The following is a 23,147-nucleotide window of genomic DNA, read 5'->3' as shown; positions in this document are numbered from 1 at the left end:
CCGTGTTATTCAGTGGGACATGGGGAGGGGCATGCTGGAGGGGTGGACTGGGCCATACCTCGGGGGATACGAATGGTGATGTTGGACAGTGTGGGGATTCCATCCGGGGTCCACGTGAAGTAGCCTCCCACAATCTTCATTAGGTGCGTCCCACCGCCCAAGAGAGAACAGAAAGGCAGCCCTTTCCCGGTGTGAATAGTCTCCGGCTTCCCCTCCTCCATGAAAGCCAAAAGACACTGATTCCAGCCCCTGGATCACTTCCAGAGCAGGGGAGTGGGAGACTGGCCTTCTCATGCTGACCCCTGCCTAAGGCTGGGGGTCCCCCCACTTGGTGGTCCCTGGTTTCTGGACTCCTATGGACCATATAGGTGGGCAGGGTGACCTCTGCAGAGGACTAAGCATGCAGCTTTCTGGCTTTCCAGTTGCTGAGCTTCCTCTGGGAGTTGGTGCTGGGTGGCCGGGCATGGGGCAGCAGGACTCACCTGGACACAGCAGTTGTCAGCATCGCCATCTGCACTGGGGACCAGGCTCTGCAGTGGGCTGGTGAGGCCCCGACAATCCTCCCGGGCTGGACGCTTGCGGTTTACCACCTTGAGGGGCTGGGGGTGGTTTGGAGGTGAGGACCCACTGGGCTGGGAGCTGTGTAGGGAAGGGAGCCCCTCTTCCTGGGAAAAAAGGCAGAAGTCCGACACAGCAGGCCCAAGTTTTGGGCCTTAGAGGACCATGCTGGGAGTAGCAAGGGGATGCCGGGCACTCACCACCGCCTGGTACTTGCTGGCTGGGCCCTGAGGTGTGGGCTCATGGGGGGCACACTGTTCCTCACGGATTTCTGCACTGGACAGGAACTCGCTCAGCTTTTGCACGCTGCTTGGGAAGCACAGAGACACCCCTCACCCCTGCCAGGGGCAGAGGGGAGGGGAGAGGGCGCAGCCTGATAGAGAGCTCTGAGAAGGATCTCAGGGCTGAAGTATAGTCCCACAAAGCCCACACTGAAGGGGGCAGACCAGTGGGCATGGGGGCAGGCAATTGGTGTTACCAGGGTTTGCTAGGGTTGACCAGTCAGCTGGAATAGGCTGGGGTCTGGATTGGAGGTGAGATTGGTTAGTTTTAGGGTTAATGTTGAAGTTAGTTAGTCTGGGTTATTAGACTGAAGGATGGTTGGTGTTGGATTGGTCGGGGTTAAGGTTAGTTAGGACTAGGATTGGTAAAGAATAGCTAGTATTTTGTGAGCATACACTATATGCCAGACACCGTGTTAACTGTTTTGTAGCATTATGTAATCGGATCCCCATAACAGCCTGCTGGGGGAGGTGTCATTACTCATGGGGGAGGCGGCTATTCCTACCCTCTCCCCTGTCCAGACTTCCCTGTGGAAGCACTGGAAGCTTCACTCTTCCAGTTCATTCTCTCCCATCCTGGAGGTGTGAAAGCTTTCTGGGAAGCTCAGGATTGTTTGTATTCCCCTTTCTTCTCTTTTGCTAAATGTCCAACAGGCCTGGGGCAGACAAGCCATCCCACCCTCAAGGCAAGGTTATTCTGGGGTGTAAGTGAGCTGTGGCCTGGAGTCACCCTTTCTGTGTGCCACCTCCTAGATGGGAGGGGCAGACCGCCAGGCTCTGCCTTCATCCCCTGTCCAGCCTCTCTCCCCTGCAGGCGGTGACTGGGAAGAGTGGAGCTGGCCCTCATCTCTTGGGGTGAAGCTTCAGGTAGTGTCCTGCGCCCACCTTCAGCCAGAGCCTGAGTTGCCTCACTGAAAAGGCCTCTGCTACTCTGGTGTTCCATTCCTGGAAACAGTGGGATCCAGAGTGTTTGAAAATATGAATGCTTTGGGATCAGTGCAACAGTTTTCAGGCAGGTGCAGCGTTCTTAAATCTGTGGTTTCTACACAGAATCATAGGGCTGGAGAGTGGGTGGTGGGAAGAGGGGTGATCATCACACCCCACAACACCCTGGCCAAGAAACTGAGTCAGCACAGCTGACTGTGGAAATGGGAGCTAATCCCTGTTTAACCAGCTACTCCCCGGTCAGATACTCCTTAGAGCATAATTTTGCTGAGTTATGCCCCATTCCATCTTTGAACCCATGCTAGAGCCTCCCCTTGCAAGCTACCCTCTCTATCAGCTACTTCACTCCAACAGCTACTCCTTCCTTCCAGCTTCCCAGGACCTGCCAGGGTCCCATAAGACAGGGGTGTCACCTTCCTCAAGGCTGAAGACACAGAGGACATTTGTTACTGACTGGTTCTCTGGCCATGGGTAAGGACAAGCCAGCCCTCCATAGAGGCATGACAGGCTCTTGCTTTCAAGGAGCCAGAGCTACTTCAGAGGCCCGAGGACATCTTCTCACTCCGGATAGGGCATTTCCCAGCCAAAGCCTCAGCCTTCTACCTTCAGGCTTTCATTCCCAAGAGGGCAATGCCTCTGGGACAGTGGCAGAGTCCCCATGAGGCTCTAGAGCCTGGAAGCGGGAGCCTCCAAGAGCTGTGGGCCAATCAGAGCAGGACCCAGTGCTTGGGGGAAGCTGTTTCACTGGCTGAGGCTGTGAGGGCTCAGGGGCTGTGGAAAGGGTAGGGGATACTTGGCCTGGGAAAGATAGACACAGTGGATGCCTTCTGATATCTGTGGGGCTGCCACGTGGGGAAGGGATGGCCTCATTCTTGGTGGCTCTGGAGGGTGAAGTTAGGACCAGTGGGTAGAATTTAGGAGGATTCCACATTGGGCTCAACACTGATTTTTTTTCTTAAGTTGTCGTGAAAGTGACAGTGAGTCCCCTCTCCTGGGAGGTATGTAAGCAAGTCTTTGCTCAGGGATGGCGAGCTGGGAAACCATACAGGCCAATGTCCCTCTGACCAACCAGGACCAGCTACAGCGAGGCCCAGCAATGGGGGTGTGTTCCGGGACCAAACGGCTGTGGTTTGGCTGTCACTCGAGCAAGCCCTGAGGCTGACACAGGACCTGCCTGCCCAGTGCCCTCGCCCGGACCCTCCCCTCACCTCACTAGAGCTTTGACGGTAGATCGGACCACACTGGACAGCAGGAACAGCGGTGTGACCAAGATATGGAAGAGGGAGAGGGAGGCAAAGGCCACGGAGGGCGAGAAGTCGGCCTCTTTGAAGAAGCTGACATGGCCCACGAAGGTCTGTGGACAGAGGCACAAGTGAGGCCAGGGTGGCCCAGGGTGTGGGTCCCTCCCACACTGGAAACGCTCAGCACTGGAAGGGAAATGAGAGGGCTGGCAGGGAGCGGGCTCCTAAGAGGATCTTTCAGTTGGAGACACCTTCATCATCCCCACAGTCATCTCATGGAAACGTCCCCAACGAGTTCAGGACTTCAAGCTGGAGAGCAGGGGCTGCTCCCTCCCTGTCCTGGCCAAGACTCCCTGTCCTGCCCAGCCTTGGCTGGGAATAAGCAGGGAGGAGACCTCGGGTTAGGTCAGCACGGCCCCCTCCGCAGACAGCAGGCGGGGTGCTCATCTCCCCAGTCCTCATTGGGATAACGTAAACAGAGTGATTACGAAGCTGCGCAGTGCTTTGCCCCAGCCACCTGGCTGGCTCAGTGGCCTCTGTTACCCACAGTTCCCCCAGGAGCCAGGCCAGGAACCAGCTCAATAAATCACATTGGAAGTGAATTCCCAAGCGTATCCGACAGGCTGTGAACTCTACACAGCTCAGGGACACTGGCCCCGGGGGAAATAAGTAGATCTTTTTAAGGAACTGCAGCCATCACAGAAGACGGGGATGGGAGGCTGGGTGAGGGGGCTGCAGGCTCTTAGGGGCCCAGGCCTTTCTGTAGGAGCACGCTGCCTGACCCCATGGCTCAGCTCACACACAGCTTTTATCAAAATTGCTTTAGAAAGCCACCATCGTAATATTTAATGGCATGGAGAATTGTGTGTGGCATATTCTTAAATTTAAAAGAGCAGGTTGCAAAACTGCATGCACAGCACATTCCTATTTTTGTAGAAAATGACATATCATAGGCCTTAAAAAAGACTGGAAAGAAACACATTAAAAATGTTACCAGTGGGATTATGGGTGATTTTAATTCTCTTTGCGCTTTCTGTTCTGGATTTCCTATCACTTCTACAATACACATGTTTCACTTTAAAAATTAAAAATTTGGTAGCTATTTTTTAAAAGAAAGTTTAATTTCTCTAAATACTAAGCCTCCGATCTTCCAGGCCTGGAGGCAGAGGCCCCTGTTCGGCTGGAGTTGGGGAGGGGCCGCACCTTCTATAAACTTTCGATCCTATTTTCAGTCTGGCTGTGGAGCCTGTCTTCTGAGGCCCCTGTGCAGAAAGGCCAAACCTGGGCAGCCTGTCACTGCAGACGCCCTCCCCCTCCACCCTACCCCCAAGAGATGGAGAAAGGATCCACTTACTATGAGGACAGCTGCAATGGGGATGGCCGTGTTCATGAAAACTGCAGAGGAAGCACAGGGAGGAGTTTAGTGGGAGGAGCGTGACAGCTACACATGGAGATGCCCAGGGTGGCTGGAGGCAGTGCAGCCCAGTGGGGCCAGCTTGTGGGGCACAGCTCCAGTAGGCTAGGGGCAGAACTCTAGCCCTGTGGCACCTCCAGTTCCTCACCCCATTTCCCTCAGGACTCTTGTCCCAGGTACCCTGGCCCCCGACTCTGGGGCTTAAGCTGTTAAGTCACTCCGTGTGGACAGGGTGAAGTTAGCCCCACGGGAAAGTGGTGGGAGAAGGATGGGAGAGTTGGCTGTCTGTGGCCAACTGTGAGGCCAGGAACACGTGTTTCTGGGGGCATCAAGCTGCCACTTCTTCCTCTGCCTTTGGCTCCTGTGTCCCCCCAAGCCAGGCTCTCTATGAAGCTTAGAGGCTTCCTAATCTCCGATGGCTCTTGAGAAAATTTCAAACTCATTCTCACTGAGGTATTAGTAACTAAGGACAGCTTAAAGCAGGATGTCCCTTAGAGTCTGTGTGCAGGTGGGGTAGCTGGTTTGCTGCAACAGAGGCCTCCTCCTTATTCTGTTAAATGTGTGGCCTTTAGATAAGTCACAGGGACTTCAGGAAGAAAAGAGAGTGGGACTTGGTGTGACAGAAGGGCAGAATCCCTGTTACTTATAAGCTGTGTAACCTAGGGCATGTCATTTACCTTCCCTGTGCCTCAGTTTCCTCATCTGATTTTTGTAAACTTATAAATACTTGTTCATACACCCCAGCTCCTTCCAAGGTCAGAGGAGATAACATGGGTAACAGGCTCCATGAGCCCCAGGTGCTGCCTACACATCATACCTCATGGGCTACTAGCTTAGCCCTGCTCCACTCGTCACCCCTCCTCTGGCCTAGGGTATAAAATGCTCAACAGTGCCCTGACCCTAGGCCTAAACTTCCAGAGAGAGCAGCCCCCCCATGGCATAAGAGGTAACCATGCCAGCTGCCACCTTCTCATCCTATCCTCTTTCATTCAAGGATCCTCTTCCAGGGCAGCCCAGAAAGGAGTCTGGTTCTGCCATTAGACAAATTAAAGCAGAGGGACCAGGAGTCAGGAGCCAGAAGCCAGAGGCCAGGGCTCTGCCTGTGCACATGGCCCCTGTCTAATGAATGGCGAAGTCTTGGACACTCTGATGAAGTCCAGATGGTCAATACCATTCCAAGAAGTTGACTGCCCATTTACTCCAAGAATCCTGCAGCAGTCAGTACATACAAAGCCTTGTACATCAGAGATGTGGTCCCCAACTTCAGGGAATCCCAAGTGGGTGGAAGGATATGGCCTCTGCCCTTAGGGGATTCCCAGTCTGAGGATGGAGACAGGAGCTATGCTCCCAGGAAGTTCCAGATACAATGGGGAGACAGAGTACATGCCCCTTAGAAGTTCTCAAGCAGATGGGAAGGACATTGTCCCCATCCTTGGGGAATTCCTAATCTGATGGGGAAGGTAAGGCTCCTGCAGTTGGAGAGGTCCCAGTCTCCTGGAGGATGTATGGCTGGAGCCCTTGTATGGCTGGGCCCTGGCAGATGGCGAATTTCTCTGCCCATGAGGCTTTTAATGAATACCAACATCATACATGCCTGTGCTTTAACTGCTCTTCCTCATGAAGGCTGGATGGTTTCCAGGGCCCACTACCATGCCACAGCCCTCTCGCACCGTTTCCAGCAGGAAACAGCATATTATTGGTGTTCCCACAGCATGAGGGACCCAGATCTGGGACACAGGACATAGTGCAGCCATTACTGGCTGAGGAGGAGAGGCAGGAGGATGCCCATCAGACCTAGGACCTTGACCATCACCAACTACATAGTTCTAAATGTGAGGTAGCCTTGCCCCTCCCCTATGGGGCCAGTCACTCCAAGGAGCAACTGGGAGGGCAGGGGCCTCTCTTCTGCTCCTCCTGGCCCATCCCCATAAATAACCAATAAGGAGGGGTCCTGTGCACCCATCCCTCAGCCCCCGCTCCAGGCCAAGACCTCTCGTTCACATTCTGGGGCTTGACTCCCAGCCAAAAAATAGGCTGAGTGTTGGATTATGAATTGCTACAACGCTCTTGGAAAGCAATCTGGTGCTTTGTAGCTAGAGCCACACAGAAGTTCAGACCTTCTGATCCTATAATCCGTCTCCAGGGAATTTATCCTGAGTAATCATTCAAGAGCAGCACAAAGCCATCAGCAAGATGGTATTAGCTGCAGCTAACACAAAATTCAATAAAACAAAACCACAACCACAGCAACAGCAACAAACCATCCCAAACGAAATACACTGGAAACGTCCAACAAGAGGGGCTGTTTTAGTAAATGATGGTGCATCAGCTGTGGGGGAGATTTTGCAGTCAGAAAATGTGATAATTGACACTTCATTCTACTGCACATTTTCCCTGGTCATGGTTTTTTTAATTTAATTTTTTTCAATTTTATTGTCTTTATTTTTGTAGCTGCCTGAACTCCTTTGAGGAATGAGACAAGCTATAAATAAATTTAAAAATGAACATCCCAAAGCTGATGTAGCAACATGGAGTATGCTTCTGATATAATTAGCTTCTGCCCAGTTCTGGCTGTTGTATGGAGACGCTAAAGAATGCAAATGTGATTTTCCACTTCTTTCACCCTCCCCTTGATGGACGGCCTTTGTGCAGGGAGTTCTGGTTCCCCTTCAGGGCCGGGGCTGGGAGAGTAGAATCATCAGCTGCGTGTGTGTGTGTGTGTGCGCGCGCACACGCGTGTGTGTGTGTATGCGTGTGTGTGTGTGTTTACAAGAAAAAGAAATAACCTTTAATATGTTCAATGATAATTTTCTGGATCTTCCTCTTGTGTCAAAAGCTATGCATTTTCTCCTCAAAGCAGCTGCTCCAAGAACTAACTAGCCTTCTTTACCTCCCTCTAGCTGGGATAGACTAATTCCCCTCCACCCCCACCTCTCTTCTTTCAATAACACTGCGTAGGTGTTAATGGCCTGGGCTCTCACCAATGAACAGAATTGTCATTTAAGCCAGCAACCCACAGGCAGTGGCACCCAAAGCCTCATCCCCAGCCCCCAGGGCAGAAGCCACAGAGCTGGCATTGTTTCCACTGTCTGAGGAAGAAGGAGCCAAAAGCTGACCCTCAGCACAAATCAAAGGCCAATATGGAGAGAGAATAACTGCTTCTAGGCCCAGAGTAGGCAAGTTGTGGGCAAAAAAGGGGAGTTTTTTCAGCCACCCCATCTTTAGAAACAAGGGGAAAACTAGACCCTTTTCCACTCTTATGGTCTACAAGGCACTCTACTGCTCCAAGGGGATCTAAAAGCACAACAGGATTTAAACAAATAAGGAGAACTTTTCCCAGGCTGGAGATAAGAGTGAGAAACAGAAAGATGGGTGAATGTAATAATGTGTAGGAAGATGATGCTGGGAACCTCTGTTCTTCACATGGCTGCCAGCCCTACAGAGGACAATACAGTAAGAACCAGGACAACCACTCCAGACTGGTATAGCTGGGGAATCTTCAGGCCTTTTCCTAGGTCCCACATCAAGTGTCAGACCCCATTCCAGGTATGATACATGAGAGGGAAGATGAGTGCAAACTTAGCTGTGTGGATCAGTGCTGGCCCCAGACACAGGGACTTCACGCATTCCAAATAAGACTCAAAGTTCCCAGGGAGTAACAAGGCCGACATGCCAAAAAGAGAGACCCCTGCACTCGAAGCAATAGCAGTGCCATGGTGGCAGATGGACATGGCCATAGGAAGAGACCAACTGTAGATAGTGATGTGGGGAGATAATGGGAGAGTTTGAACCTGTGTTCTTATTCCAGAACCGCTCCATCTCTTCTTTGGCTGTGATTCCCAAAGGAACAAGCGTTTCTGGTACAGAGCTGAGGGCTAAAGTGGGCTCGGAGGCAATGACAACCAACATGTCTCAGCAAGAGCGCAGCCATCTTGGGTTCCGGTCTGGATGGAAGTGACCAGCTGCTTGTGTTTTAAAGGTCTCTCTGAAGATCATCTTTTGGGGCTCTGGGGTGGATGTGGCTGGACCTGAGAAGTCTGGGGTTGTTACGGGCTCTGGCACCTCTCTGAGCACAATAGTCGGTCCTGTGCCCTAGCTGAGGGTGAGACAGGAAGGCAGGGAGCTGGGCATACAGCTGTCATGGGTTGAAGATCTGAGGCCTTGCCCTCATTTTCCTGAACCACATAAAGTTCTATAAGGTTCCAAGGTGGTGGAGGGGTGGGGAATATAGCCAAGAATAGATTTCTGTCCAACTCAGGCCCAAGGTGAGGTGACTCACCTTAATTTGATTTAGAAAAAAACAAAAACAAAAAGAAGAACACGATAGTGCTCAGATCTTGAATGTTAAGGAGGAAGAACTATGTTAAATAATGGCAAGTGAAACAGGATTATAAAACCTTCTTCTTGTGTAAGTGTGATGCTGTTATGGAAAAGTTTAGTTGCGTGTAGGCTGGCCTGAAAGGCTGCCATCAAAACTGAAAGCCCTTCTGCAATAGTGTAGAGACATGGGTATTTTTTAGAATATCCTTTCCAAAAATATCCCTTAAGACTTATCCATTCAAGGCTGAGCACAGTGGCTCACGCCTATAATCCCAGCGCTCTGGGAGGCCAAGGCGGGTGGATCACCTGAGGTCAGGAGTTCGAGACCAGCCTGGCCAACATGGTGAAACCACATCTCTACTAAAAATACCAAAATATTAGCCAGGCGTGGTGGCGCATACCTGTAATCCCAGCTACTCGGGAGGCTGAGGCAGGAGAATCGCTTGAACCCAGGAGGCGGAGGTTGCAGTGAGCCGAGATCGCGCCACTGCACTCCAGCCCGGGCAACAAGAGTGAAACTCTGTGTCAAAAAAAAAAAAAAAAAAAAAGACTTATTCATTCAAAAAAGGTCTCCCTGTTCCAGGCCTTGTGCTGGATTCTGGGGGCTACAGTAGTAAATAATTGTGTAAGTTTTTCATACCCTCAACCCTTGCCCCATACAAAACAAAACGAACAAAACAACAAATCAACAAACCAGAGCTGGGATCAGATCACCCACTCCCCCTGGCTTTGCCCAAGGAATGTTTTCTGGCCCTTATGGGCACCAGCCTGGCATTGCAATACCAGGAGTTTTTCATTTCCAAAGCATTGATACATGTTCCAGAAGTTATGTGTCAGAGAGGCATAGCCAGCCATTTGTACCTCTGATTAACTTCAGCTTTGTTGCCTGTGCAGGGCCAGGGGAGGAGCATGCAGGCTCACAGCTTGGGCCTAATTGCAAGACGCATCTGCAGGAGGGGAAATGTATTTTGAAGTGCACGGGGCTATTTCCCATTCAGTCCAATAGTCAGTGCAGTCAACAGAGGGGGAAGGAAATCAGGTTAATGGTGTCAGTTGCTGGCAGCTGAGGAAGTGTGGCGGGAGGCATCTCAGTCAGACTGATCTTTACCTCCTTAATTGATGGGCACCCCGGCTCTCCCTCAGCCATGCTCCCCACCAAGCCAGGCCAGGATATGCATAAGCAGCCCACTGTGGCTGCACCAGCTGGCAGAAGGGCAGGTAGATATTGAAGAATTTCAGGCCAGGCACGGTGGCTCATGCTTGTAATCCCAGCATTTTGGGAGGCCAAGGCAGGTGGATCACCTGAGGTCGGGAGTTTGAGACCAGGCTGGCCAACATGGCGAAACCCTGTCTCTACTAAAACTACAAAAAAATTTAGCTGGGCATGGTAGAGGGCACCTGTAATCCCAGCTACCTGGGAGGCTGAGGCAGGGAGAATTACTTGAACCTGGGAGGCAGAGGTTGCAGTGAGTTGAGATCACGCCACTGCACTCCAGCCTGACAACAGAGTGAGACTCGGTCTCAAAACAACAACAATCAAAAGAATTTCAGACATGCTGGAGAAGGAAGGGGCACCAGGTCTCCAGGTCATGTTGTTTTTCTCCGCTGCCTGTTCTGAGTGAGCACCTCCACTGAGGAGGTCAGAGGCTTCTCCCACGGCATCCCCAGGCCTGGCACATAGAAGGTGCGCAGGAAATATTTGTTTAAAAAAATGAATGGAAGAATTGAAAGACCCAGGGTCGGGTGAGTAACACAAAAGAGAAACAGGGGCATTTGGAACTGACCCTGTGGCTCTGACCACATGCACAGCCACTATTCATGGGCATGATCAATCTCCCACAAGACTGGGAGGGCCAGGGCCATGCCTGCTTCCTCTTTAACATCCAGGACCTCTGTAGAGCCTGGTACAGAGGAAGGGCTCTGGAATGGGTGCCTCACAATGGACAGAATGAACTGGCAGCATATCGAGTGCTTGCCTGACAGGACCTAGGACCCCTTTGTCACCTCTACAAAGCTTGTCCTCAGATACAGAGGAACCACCTAGAGTTATGCTGCTTCCGCAAGGAAAAAAAGATTGAACTGACTTCTAAAGGAAGAGACCACAGCCCTTGTCTCCAGCTTCCTCCCACTTCATCTTCTCATTGAAATCCCACCGTCTTGAAAGGTACAGCCCACATTGCCCCTACATGAATCTCTGGGTGAACTCCCAGCCCACATGGACTTCCTTCTCTGTGCTTCGCCTTTTGCTGTGGAAGACCTCACTGAGACATTACAATTCACTGAGACTCAGTCCTCTTTGCTGTAAAATGGGACAATAGAGCAACACACCTCACCAAATTGTTATGAGGATGAAATGCAATCATGCTTGCTAGGCGGCAAGCATGGAGCTGGCCACATGGTTCTGCTCTCGCTGCCACACTGTTCTGTGCATGTTAGCTCTGACTTCTCAGTGGAGCATAAACTCCTGGAGAACAGGGAGCACATCTTATCGTTTTTCCCTTCCCTCCTTCCTGGTGCTTGGCACAGAGTGGGGCACACGAATAGGGCTCACTCAACATCCACTGAGCAACTTACATTTCTATTTTTATTCAACAGGAAATATCAATTCTGGATGTGACTTTTGATGCCAGAGAAACTGTGCCCATTCATTCCCTTTTCAGCCCCCTGTTTTATCCTGTACCAGTTCGGGACTCCATACACAGCTACTCTCAGTGATATTGATTGGCAAGACCATCAGACAGAGTCACAGGTAATCTTGCCTGCCCAGAAGTCTGACGGTGCCACATATGAGCAGGATGGGCCCCAACAGGAAATGTGACTCTGGGGCTCCTCTGCAGCGCCGGGACTCCAAGACTGGCGCCAGGGGTCAGAACAAGAGATGCCCCATTACCTCACGCCTAATGACCTGTGTCTTGATCCCTGGTAACAGAAGGCAGGAAGTCCAGAGGAGGTAAATGAACATGCACTCAAAGCATATGCCTGCAGCCAGGAGGTACCCTGCACCCTACTACCCGTCTCTCTCCCCCTCCCACTGCTGACTAACGGAGGGAAAAAAAAAACACATCCTCAGAAAGGCAAACACACTGAGCAAACAGCACTTGACTTTCAAAGCTCTCCCCAAGGGCTCTCCCCTTTCCCCTCCTCCGCTGCTCTCTTCCAGGGACCAACCTGGGCTGCTCTGTTTCTCTCCCTAGGTGACTTGGACAGGTGAGGAGTCCTTGGGGAGGCTCCTGCTTGGCTCCAGAGCCCCTTACTTTTTTCCAGCGTCATCTCAGCTCTTGACAACATATCCCTAGGTCCTCCTGGCCCCAGGCCCATCACAAAGCCACGGCTTGTCTTCTGGGGGCCCTGGGGGACGATGAGCACCCACTAGGTAGGGTTCAGTGGGCTAGCCTGGGAACTCAGACATCTTTTGATGCTGTTTATGTAAGAAAACATGTCCCAGGCTGCAGTTTGGAATCCAGGAAATAAGTACATATCTCTTAGGAGCAGTCAAAGCAGATGTCACCTGCCCCCACTACATGACCTGAGGCTGCCCCAACTTCGCTGCTTGCTGTGCCAGGAACCTTGGGGACCCAGTGCCCCCACTTTCCTTGTTGTTTCCCTTCCCTCTCTCTATCTCAGCAACGACAAGCCTGCTCTACCCCACCCTGTTGTTGCTGGGAGAGGAAGTCCCCCGGCTGTCGGGAGAAGCCCTCTCCCACCTCGGCAGCTGTTCCTACTGCTGGGAACTATCTCTAAACCTGTACAAAACTGGGGGGCTATACACAAGCAGGGGGTTACTCTTCATATAACCAGCCCCCAGGGGCAGGCAGGACTGACAGAGAGAAGGTTGAAGTGGGCCTGGGGCTGGGGACATTGGCTTTTCTGAGCTCCCTAGATGTTCCTTCCAAATTTCCCCTGTCTATGGAGTGCTTAGCCTGAGTGTGTTTGGAGGCTCTGAGAACCACAGGGTCAGGGATGAGGATAACGGGGAGAGACCAGGAACTTGGGGTGTCTTGGTGAAGAATCCAGGAAACAGTGGTTGCCTGCCATGCTCACAGCTCCATTCTGAGAAAATCAAATGCTAGCAGGACTTTCTGCATAAAACGCCATGGCTTGCGCCATGTATGGCAGAGGGCCTAGCCACTGATGACTGGACCACGTTCCTTGCCTGAGGCATAGGACACCATGGTCTGGCTGGACACAGGGAGGTTGGACTCCTGGGGTATTCATGGCCAGCCCCATCCCGTGAGAACACTGCTGTGGGATATTTCCCCAGTTCCCTAGACAGGGACATGCCTTGGTGCCCATGTTTCCAAATTGTCTTGGGGAATGGGACAGCTTGGTGGCCACCTAGCTCCATCAGACCCTCTCTCTAGGCAGCAAGAATGCCAAGAATACGCAGATGACCTGAGTGACCGTCTCATTCTCCATGAGACTTGTTGTATGGGTCTATCTGGGAGACACTACCAGCACCCCCTCCATTACCACCTTCCCTCCCCCACCAGGTGTGTCTCCTCCTGGCACCAAAAGAACCAATTTTAGTTGGAGGAGGTGGTCAGTAGCCTCTCTTAATTTCCTACCCTAATTCTACTCCTTTCAGAGCCCAGAGATTTTTTTCTCCTAAGAGAAAATGGCCTCATAATGGTGCCCCATGGTGTCTTAAGTCTTCTTCACCCCACAGAGGCCCCCAGCTCTTTGTGGAAAATAGCCTGAAGCCAGGAGTTAAGAGACTTTGGAGGATCTAGTCCGAGCCATGCTACTAACCTCAGGAGGGATCTCAGGAACACACTCCCCTCTGGCCTTAATTTCCCATCTGTAAAATGGTTCTACCAACTTACTTTCCTTGCCACGTTCTGCGTAATCCCCACTCATCTGTCTTCTAATTCAAAAATTCTCTCTTCAGCTATACTCATTCATGTAACCTGTGCACTGAGTAAGTTTTGGTTTCTTTTTTGTTTTCTTCTTTCCAGGGGCTTCCACTTGGCCATAATGACTCTTAGACTGGACAGGTCAGGGAACTAGTGTGAAGTCAGCTGGTTGCTAAATATCTACATCCCAATTACGCACTTGGGAAGTAACCACCATGGGATGGGTCCATGGAGCCACGAGACCAACTGCGAGATAAACTTGGGCCAGGACTCCATGGGTCACCTGACCTCCATAAGCCCTCACTCTGGCCAGGGGACCATTGTTCACTGAATTAATTTCCATAACTAAAATTTCAATTTCTAAAAAATCTTTTGGGCTGGGCACAGTGGCTCATGCATGTAATTCCAGCACTTTGGGAGGCTGAGGTGGGTGGATCACGAGGTCAGGAGTTCAAGACCAGCCTGGCCAATATGGTGAAACCCTGTCTCTACTAAAAATACAAAAATTAGTTGGGTGTGGTGGCGTGTGCCTGTAGTCCCAGCTACTTGGGAGGCTGAGGCAGGAGAATCGCTTGAACCTGGGATGTGGAGGTTGCAGTGAGCCGAGATTTTGCCACTGCACTCCAGCCTGGGTGATGGAGCGAGACTCCATCTCAAAAAAAGAAAAAAAATTTTACATTCTCAGTAAAATGGTTTCAAGTGTATGGGACTCTAGGACTTTTACCAGTTTTGGTCTTTTTCTTCTTCCTTGGCTTGGGGTTCCCAAACTACTTGGTTAATATAAATTCAGTCCCTACACCTGTGAGTACCTTCAGCTCGGGCTTCTGATATTTAAGGATAACTAGTCTTTTTCTTTTGCATGGCCCCAAGTGGATGGAAGCTTTCTTGTAGCTTCCCCAGGGCAATGACAACTCAGTCTGACTCACTAAAAAGTCTTCATTCTTAGGAGAGTTCAAAACTGTGGTCATTTACTTACTTGCTGATGTCTATCAATAACGTATCAGTTCCATGAGGAATGTGACTTCATCTCTCTTCCTCATCACTGTATCCTGAGGGCCAGCACAGTGTCCAGCACATAGCAGGCTTTCCATGCATGTTTGTTGGATAAATGAATGAAGAGTACTTTGATTTCTGGGAGCTTAGCTATCAGAGCCAGTTTGAGGCTCCCCTACTGAGTCGGATAATCTCAAGGCCTCTTGCTTCTGTCCCTGCACCCCCTCTCACCCGAGCTGTGACACCCTCTCCTTGCATGTAGGCAGCAGCACCCAGGGCTGGCTGCGTGGGGTGAACTCACTTGAGATGGAGGTATAGATGGCAAAGGCCCTGAGGCTGGTCATCTCCTTCCTGCGGGTCGTCTCCACCCGCGTGCGGAAGATGTTCTCCCAGGCGTACAGCTTCAGCAGCTTGATGCCGCGGAGCATCTCGTTGGTCTGCTTCAGCCGCTCATTGGAATACTCCTGCAGGGGTCCCCGAGTCAGAGGGGAGAGGCTTCTGCTCCGTCCCCCACCCGAGAGGAAGGCCTGAGTGTCAATACTGTCACTGCCATGCCCGGCTCCTGTCCCCACCGGGAGGCAGCCTCCTCCCCCATTAACTCCATTTCCCAGACAAAGAAGCTGACGCCTGGACAGGTGAAGTGGCCTACTCAAAGTCAAAGTCAATGACAGTGTGGGTGTGTGGGAGGAGACCTGCTGCTGTCGGGGGAAGGAGGGGAAGAGGGACAAAACACACCTTTGGGCACTCACCAGTGTGCTCCGCTGAGCCTGAGACAGCTTGGTGGCCACGAAGTACTGGACAGGAGCCAGTAGAATGATGACAGCTGCTCCAATTAAGGCACTGACTCCGAGGATGTAGTAGAGGAGAATCACACCCACAATGATCTGAGGAAGGGGTCATAGGTCAGGTCCCTTTGACCTGATGGTTGCCCTGCCAGGGGGTGCTGGCAAAATCCCTGTTTCCCCAGTCCCCTAGAGTGGGACAAGCCTTGGTGCCCAGGTTTCCAAATTGTCTTGGGGAGTGGGGTGCAGGGAAGGAGGAGAAACAAAGCAATTTCAAAAGGAGGTTAGCATAATGGGCTCTCACACAAGCAGAGGGTTGCTGGGCTGGTAACTAACTGCATTTATCTGCAAGGCTGGTTGAAGCCTTAACTCTCTCCAGTCTATTTTCCAGATGGAAATCTCAGAGCTGGGATTGCACAATGTTTGTGACAGCACCTTTTGTTATGTTTGCTGGCTCTCAGGGCTTATGGTTACTGTCATTGGAAAAAAGTGATAACTGAGCAAAGAGGCAAAGTTGCTGCACCCATGCCAGACAAAACCAGCCTGGGGTCTGAGAATTCGCTTTTCATTCTTATGCTCTTGGTTTCTTTAATTTTTTTAATGAATCTGCCAGGTATTCTCTGAAAAGAGAATTCCTTCTGCATCTAGCTTTATGTAAATGACTGCCTACTTCTGAATATTTATGAGAAGTGTAAATTGCCAGTCCCCAAAGCGCCAAGATGACTGTTTCTCAGGTTGCCTTCAAAGGCAGACACCTCTAAATACAGGGCTTTTTCTCAAAGAACAGATGTGCTGGCTTCCTTAGCTACAAAGAGAGAGAGAGAGAGAAAAGACTGCTTGCCTTGGTCCCGTAGTCCCAGAGCCCTACACCAGATTGGCATTAAGCTCCCAGCACCGCCTCAAGGATAAAGGAGTAAGTGGGAGGCCCTGTAATTTAATCACAGAATGCCTCCTGGCTTAGCAGGTACCTTAGAGGCTGGGAAGTGGCCCCTTCACCACCTGCCTCCCAGTGTTTAACAGGTGTTAGATGCTGGCATGGATGGGCAGAGGACCATGATAGAGATGAAGTACCCTCTTTCCCGGACTGCCCTGCAGCATCACCCTCCTGGACTTATCTCTGGCGTCCAGTCCTTCATTAGTTGTGCTCAAACAGAGGCCATCAGGGTGTTCTTCAGCCAGCTTGGGTTGGGCCTGACAACAAGAAGGCTCCCATGGCACCCCAAGCTCACTAACAGGGCACCTTGTGAGCCAGTGTCTGCACCCACACCACCTCCAAGGGACTGGCAGCGGCTGGGGTGGGAGCTGGTGCTGCAGCTGCTGCTGTTCCCTGGCTCTTCCTCATGCTCCCCATCCCCTCCTCCTAGGTGCTCCCCAGACTCCTTGGTCCATTCCTCTCTTCTGCACAGGTCTGAATGGCCCTCATGCGGAGGAAATCATGGATTCTGAGTGTGCAAAGCAACTGTGAGAAATAAAAGGACTATTTTGTCTCCTATTCACAGGTTAGGAAAACAATCTAGTGTAGTGGGGAGGACATAGTCTTTGGAGTCTGTGGCCCTGAGTTTGAAGGCCCCAGCCCTTTGCTGTGCAGTCTTGGGTGAGTTACTTAACCTCTCTGGTTTTCAGCTTCTTCATCTTTAAAATGGTAATTATAATGCCCACTCTGAAGGACTCTGTCCACTCTGCAGGACTATTGTGAAGATTAAATGAACCTTTATGATAAGCACCTAGAATTGTGGCTGGCATATAGTTGGAGATCAATACAAGGTGGCTTACCCTCCTCTCAGAAAATAAATGAAAAAGCTTCATGAGAACTCTGTCACAGGGGAACTGCAGAAAGGAGATGTGTGAGTATGGTTCTGCCACTGGTTCACTGCGTGGCCCAGGGTAAGGCACCTGCCCTCTCTGGGCCTCTGATACCCAGGAGCCTGGGAAACACAGAGGCCTCCATTATAGCTAAATTCCTTAACCTGGTGTTCTTGATGAATGTCAGGGGGGCACCCATGAAGCCCCTGAAATTATAGCCCAAATGTTTGAGCAAGCATTTATTTTTCTGAGAAAGTTTCACTAGCCTTTCAAAAGTATGTGTAGATTAACGGTGGCCAAGGGCTGGGGGCGAAGATGAGGAGTGACTGCCAATGGGTACAGGTTTCTTTTTGGGGAAATGAAAACGTCCACATTTGTGATGATGGCTGCACAGCTCTGTGAATATAGGACACTAAAACCCACTGAGCTGTACGCTTTAAATGAGTGAGTTATATCTCAATAAAGCTGTGTGCATGTGACCAAAAAAAGATTACGAAACAACAAGAGCCCTCGGCGCTTACACGGGAACGGGGCTTCTGCACTCATGTCAATATTATAAAAAGCCTTGTGTGCCCTGTGGCTAACCAGGCTGCACACAGAATCCTAACCACATGAGTTTCTTTGCCATGGGGCTGGGATTGTATCAACTCCCAGGAGTAACACTGGTTCTTGAGTGCTGGTCAAATCTATAAGTGGTAAAAGTATATACAAAAACAGAAAACCAAAGGATACTTCATGATAAATGAGCAAAGGTAAGAAATCAGTAGAGATAAAAATCTCTACCCCCAGTGCAAGGGTTAAATTATATAAGGGAGAGGGGCTGGGACAGGGCCAGGCATAGGGCAAGGGCTGTTAATATTAGTTAGCACTATTAGCAATGATGCATGTGCAACAAACACTGTAAGTACTAGTAATGGTAACCATGCAGCAGGTTTAGTAGACAAAACCTGATTTCTTTTCTTTTTTTTAGACTGAGTCTCGCTCTGTTACCCAAGCTGGAATGCAGTGACGCGATCTCAGCTCACCGCAACCTCCGCCTCCTGGGCTCAAGCAATTCTCCTGTCTCAGCCTCCGGAGTAGCTGAGACTACAGGCACACGCCATCGTGCCCGGCTAATTTTTGTATTTTTAGTAGAGACGGGGTTTCACCATATTCGTCAGGCTGGTCTTGAACGCCTGACCTCAGGTGAACCATCAGCCTTGGCCTCCCAAAGTGCTGGGATTACAGGCGTGAGCCACCGCACCTGGCCAACAAAATCTTACAAACTGCTTGTTCAAGGGGACACAACAGAAAGTGTCCTGTAGCCTTTTGAATGCTGTGTACATGTTAGGATCCTCCCAGGCTGTGTCTCTCTGCACCAGGCCCTCACAGGCCAAAGTGTTAACTAATGAGAGAAGCATGGTCAGAAATCTTCATTTTTCATGTTTCAAAAAAAAAAAAATTGTGTTAGAGATGAGGTCTCTCTATGTTGCCCAGGCTGGACTAGAACTCTTGGGCTCAAGCCATCCTCCTACCTCACTCAGCCTTTTGAGCAGCTGAGACTACAGGCATGAGCCACCACACCCAGCTTAGAAAGTCTTGTGCATAAAAGGTTGGTTGGTAACTGAACTAGATGAGATCTCCAGGCCCTTTTGTAGCTTTTATAGTCATTGATCTGTCTTGGCAGAATGGAGCGGGGGCAGTCTGGGCATGGGTAGGTGGTAATGGGGGATGGCATATATGACTGTTCCCATAAAAAAGAACATCAGATTCCCTGCATCCCATCTTGTCTAGCTGTGTCCCTGTGGGAGCCTGTCCCCTTTTATTCTTTTAATATTTTTTAACTCTAAGCTTTACAAGTAAGGAGGACCAATACAAATCACTGGAGATGAAGGTTTATGGAATCTTTATCCCAAGAAGCAATGGATTCTGGATTGGTAACACCTCACTCACATCAAACACGTGCAAGTTAGAGGGATCAGATATTTACGGAGTGAAGACTCTGGGGGGCACTCTGCCTGGTGTTACACTATCTAACTGAATTGCCATAGCAACTCCAAAGGGTAGGCATCCTCCCCATTTCATAGATAAAGAAACAAAGACTCAGAGAGGTTAAGTATTTGAATCAGCCTGTCTCACCCAAGTCACTTTCTGCTACATCAAGCTCTCCCGGTGGAATCTTCCCGCCCTCTGGGAATGGGTCTGGGATTTCAGTTTCTGGCCTGAACACCAGGGTGAAGATTTAGTCCCAGGCATAGGACAGGATCAGACTCTGTGGTGGAAGAGCTCTGGATGGGACATGGGGCATATGAAGCCCGAGATCAGATCAACCACGCTGACGATTCTCCTCTGATTATTGGGGTGTAATGTACCTCTTCCTGAGCCAGCACCAAAGGTTGTCTTGCTTTAAAAAAATACCATGTTTTAACGTTTTTATTTTTATTTTTTAAGAGACGGGAGTCTCTCTGTTGTCCAGGCTGAAGTGCAGGGGCGTGATCATTGCTCACTGCAGCCTTGAACTCCTGGGGTCAAGCAATCCTTCCATCTCAGACTCCCAGGTAGCTGGGACTAAAGGGGCACACCACCACATCTGGCTAAAAAACACCAGGTTTTGTTTGTTTTTGAGACAAGGTGTCACTCTGTCACCCAGGCTGGAGTGTAGTGGTGTGACTGTAGCTCACTGCAACCTCTGCCTCCTGGACTTTAGGTAATCTTCCGACCTCAGCCTCCGAGTAGCTGGGGCTATAGTTGTAAGCCACCACCCCCAGTTAATTTTTTGTACAGACAGGGTCTCACTTTGTTGCCTAGGCTAAAAATATCATGTTGTTGATTTCCAAAACTTATACATGCTTATTAGAGAATTTAGAAACACATAAAGAAAATAAAAATCACTTATAATCCCACCATGTGGTTTTCAAATTCTTTTTCATGTGTGAATCTGTACAAATGTATACATAACATATATTCCAGTTTAGTAGTAAGCCTACAACATATGCTATTTGTAACTTACTCTTTTTGCTTAAAAATAATCACTAACACTTTTTGATGTAATTAAATATTTTGCTACAACATAGCTTTTAAGATCTGTGAGCATTCCACATACGAATTTTCTTTTCTTTCTTCTTTTTTTTTTCTGCATAGGTGGGGTCTCACTGTGTTGCCCAGGCCAGTCTTGAACTCCTGTGCTCATGTGATCTTCCTGTCTCAGCCCCCCAAAGTGCTGGGATTACAGGTGTGAGCCACTGCACCTGGCTTGATTTTTCTATAGTTTATAAAGTTGGCTCCATTTTTAAAGTCTTAATGATACTGCCTTCTCTGGCCATTAAGAGAGATGGTCAGTGCCTGCAGAGTATGGGACAGGAGGGACCCAGAGGTACAGCCTGTGGTATAGCCAAGTGTGTGAAAGGTACAGGCACGCATGGAGTGGAAGACGGTGTGCTCCTAGTCACTGGCCATGGACCAGCAGATTCTGGTTGTGTGTCATGCTGCCCCCCTCCCTTCCCCTCAGCCCATCTAGTACCTGTACTGGCATAGCCCAGAGGTTTGGGCACAAGAAGAAAAACCACATGAGCTGATTGGTGTCGATGGCAACCAGATTACAGATCTGCCCAGCAGTCATTTCTCCCATGGACAGGTTGGAGGTGGACAGGTGCATAATTTTATTGTAAATCTTGGTCTAGAAATGAGAGCAGAGTGTTTCACATTCATCATCATTCTCATCATCATCACCACACTAGATGCCACCTGTTACAGTGTGCCAGGGGCTTCTCAGACAGTCCCCATGGTGCCCTAGAGCAGCTCTGTAAGGTGGTACTGTATCACCATTCCAACTTACAAGTCTACTCCAGCACAGCAAGCTACTTCTCCAGCAAGTAAGGCCTTCTCCTGTAGACAGAACTTAATTGGTTCTTTATTTTTATTTAATTTAATTCTTTTACTTATTTATTTAGAGACAGAGTCTCGCTCTGCTGCCCAGGCTGGAGTGCAATGGCATGATCTCAACTCACTGCAGCCTCCACCTTCCGGGTTCAAGCAATTCTCGTGCCTCAGCCTCTGGAGTAGCTGGAATTATAGGCACGTGCCTACCATGCCCAGCTAATTTTTATACTTTTAGTAGAGACGGGGTTTTGCCATGTTGGCCAGGCTGGTCTCAAACTCCTGACCTCAGGAGATCCACCCACCTCGGCCTCCCAAATGCTGAGATTACAGGCATGAGCCACCGCACCCGGTCTGTTCTTTATTTTTTAAAGCAGATCTTCATGTCCAGTTGTATTCTTGATATACCAGAGGCCAGTGGAGAACACAGATCAGAGCCATAAAAATGATGAAGTGGGGCAGGCCATCTGTTTTAAAGTGGCCTTCTCCAGCCTAGGGAGGGGATCTGCTCTGAGACCAAGTCCTGTCAGAATTGAGCCTTGAAACAAAACAAGGGTTTGACTTTGGAAGGTCTGATGTGTTACACGACCGCGTGAGTCAGACAGCCCCAGCACCATCCCCAGAGTGCAGCCACCACAAGGACCCTCACAGGGCAGATGGAGAGCAGCCGTGGTAACGGCCTCCCTGAGCTCTGAAACTAAACGCTTTATGTGCAGAGTGATCATGACTCCCAGAAAGACTGCAATTTTTGGATGTGTGGTCTTGAACAAGGAAAAATGCATCTGGGTCTTAAATATCCTCAGGATGCCTGCTCTTGGATAAAATTCTATTATTCATTCTGTTGTAAGGTGGGCTCCCCGCCCTTAATTCCTCTTTTGTGTAAACCCAGGCTTTTTTGTGGGTCAGGTTTTCTTAAGGCAGGAACCTATTCTATGTCTTTCTGTGAGCTAATGTACACCATGGGCAAGGTTTAAAATAATGAAACTATTCTGTCTTTCTGTGAGTTTATATATGCCATGGGTAAGGTTTAAAATAATGGCAATGAAATTTTTAAACAAATCTATATACCTCCTAGGTTATGTGAAATGAGACTTTAAAAGATAATCACCTAGTTTCAGTGAAGTAGGGACACCAAGTGATCTGTGAAATAAAGCCTTATTAAGTGAAGACCAGCATACACAGAAATGCACAACTGACTGATAGCTAGTAATTGTGTATAATTCAGGAATTGTGCTTAATAACTTTTTATGCACAAAGTGTTATTCTCTAACCCATGAAGACACAGGCTCTCATCTGTAAGGGTACATTTTCTGGAAATCTCCAAAAGAAAGAAAGAAAGGTTTTTTTTCCTCCCTAACTCATCTTTCTTCCTTCCTTTCCTTCCCTTCCCTCCCCTCCCCTCCCCTCCCCTCCCCCTCCCCCTCCCCTCCCCTCCCCCTCCCCCTCCCCTCCCCTCCCCCTCCCCCCTCCCCCTCCCCCTCCCCTCCCCTCCCCTTCCCCCCTTCCTTCCTTTCTTTTTTTTTTTTTTTTTTGACAGTCTTGCTCTGTCGCCCAGGCTGGAGTGCAGTGGCACCATCTCGGCTCACTGCAAGCTCCTCCTCCTGGGTTCACGCCATTCTCCTGCCTCAGCCTCCCGAGTAGCTGGGACTACAGGCACCCGCCACCACGCCCGGCTAATTTTTTTTTGTATTTTCAGTAGAGACGGGGTTTCACCATGTTAGCCAGGATGGTCTCGATCTCCTGACCTCGTGATCTGCCCGCCTCAGCCTCCCAAAGTGCTGGGATTACAGGCATGAGCCACTTTTTTTTTTTTGAGATGAAGTCTCACTCTGTCGCCCAAGCTGGAGTACAGTGGCACGATCCTGGCTCACTGCAACCTCCACCTGCTGGGTTCAAGCGATTCTCCTGCCTCAGCCTCCTGAGTAGCTGGGACTACAGGTGCACGCCAACATGCCTGGCTAATTTTTATATTTTTAGTAGAGATGGGGTTTCACTATGTTGGTCAGGCTGGTCTCAAACTCCTGACCTTGTGATCCACCCATCTCGGCCTCCCAAAGTGCTGGGATTACAGTCATGAGCCATTGCACTCTGCCCCCCTAATT

The 23,147-nt window shown here is 50.0% G+C and overlaps 1 protein-coding gene and 1 pseudogene across 13 annotated transcripts in view; both read right to left on the bottom strand.

The window, feature by feature from the left end:
• ABCC8 (ATP binding cassette subfamily C member 8) overlaps positions 1-23,147 on the bottom strand; it is an 85,613-nt gene that overhangs the window by 36,693 nt on the left and 25,773 nt on the right. For 5 of the 13 annotated variants that reach the window (XM_054525869.2, XM_054525872.2, XM_054525863.2 and 2 more), the window contains 9 exons: positions 20,690-20,845; positions 16,459-16,578; positions 15,355-15,489; positions 14,907-15,069; positions 4,380-4,420; positions 2,993-3,138; positions 759-864; positions 483-665; positions 59-215 (listed from right to left, as the gene is read on the bottom strand). In XM_054525869.2, the coding sequence (XP_054381844.1) occupies positions 59-215; positions 483-665; positions 759-864; positions 2,993-3,138; positions 4,380-4,420; positions 14,907-15,069; positions 15,355-15,489; positions 16,459-16,578; positions 20,690-20,845 (1,207 nt within the window). The remainder of the gene's footprint in view (positions 1-58; positions 216-482; positions 666-758; positions 865-2,992; positions 3,139-4,379; positions 4,421-14,906; positions 15,070-15,354; positions 15,490-16,458; positions 16,579-20,689; positions 20,846-23,147) is intronic. The other 8 variants (XM_024255698.3, XM_024255697.2, XM_054525873.1 and 5 more) reach the window with 6 other exon arrangements.
• On the bottom strand, positions 7,859-9,085 carry LOC112135489 (succinate dehydrogenase cytochrome b560 subunit, mitochondrial-like; annotated as a pseudogene).

Source organism: Pongo abelii, chromosome 9 (genome assembly GCF_028885655.2).
Source record: "Pongo abelii isolate AG06213 chromosome 9, NHGRI_mPonAbe1-v2.0_pri, whole genome shotgun sequence".
Taxonomy (NCBI): Eukaryota; Metazoa; Chordata; class Mammalia; order Primates; family Hominidae; genus Pongo; species Pongo abelii.
The sequence above is the reverse complement of the archived record's forward strand: the minus strand, read 5'-3'. Positions and strand labels throughout refer to the sequence as shown.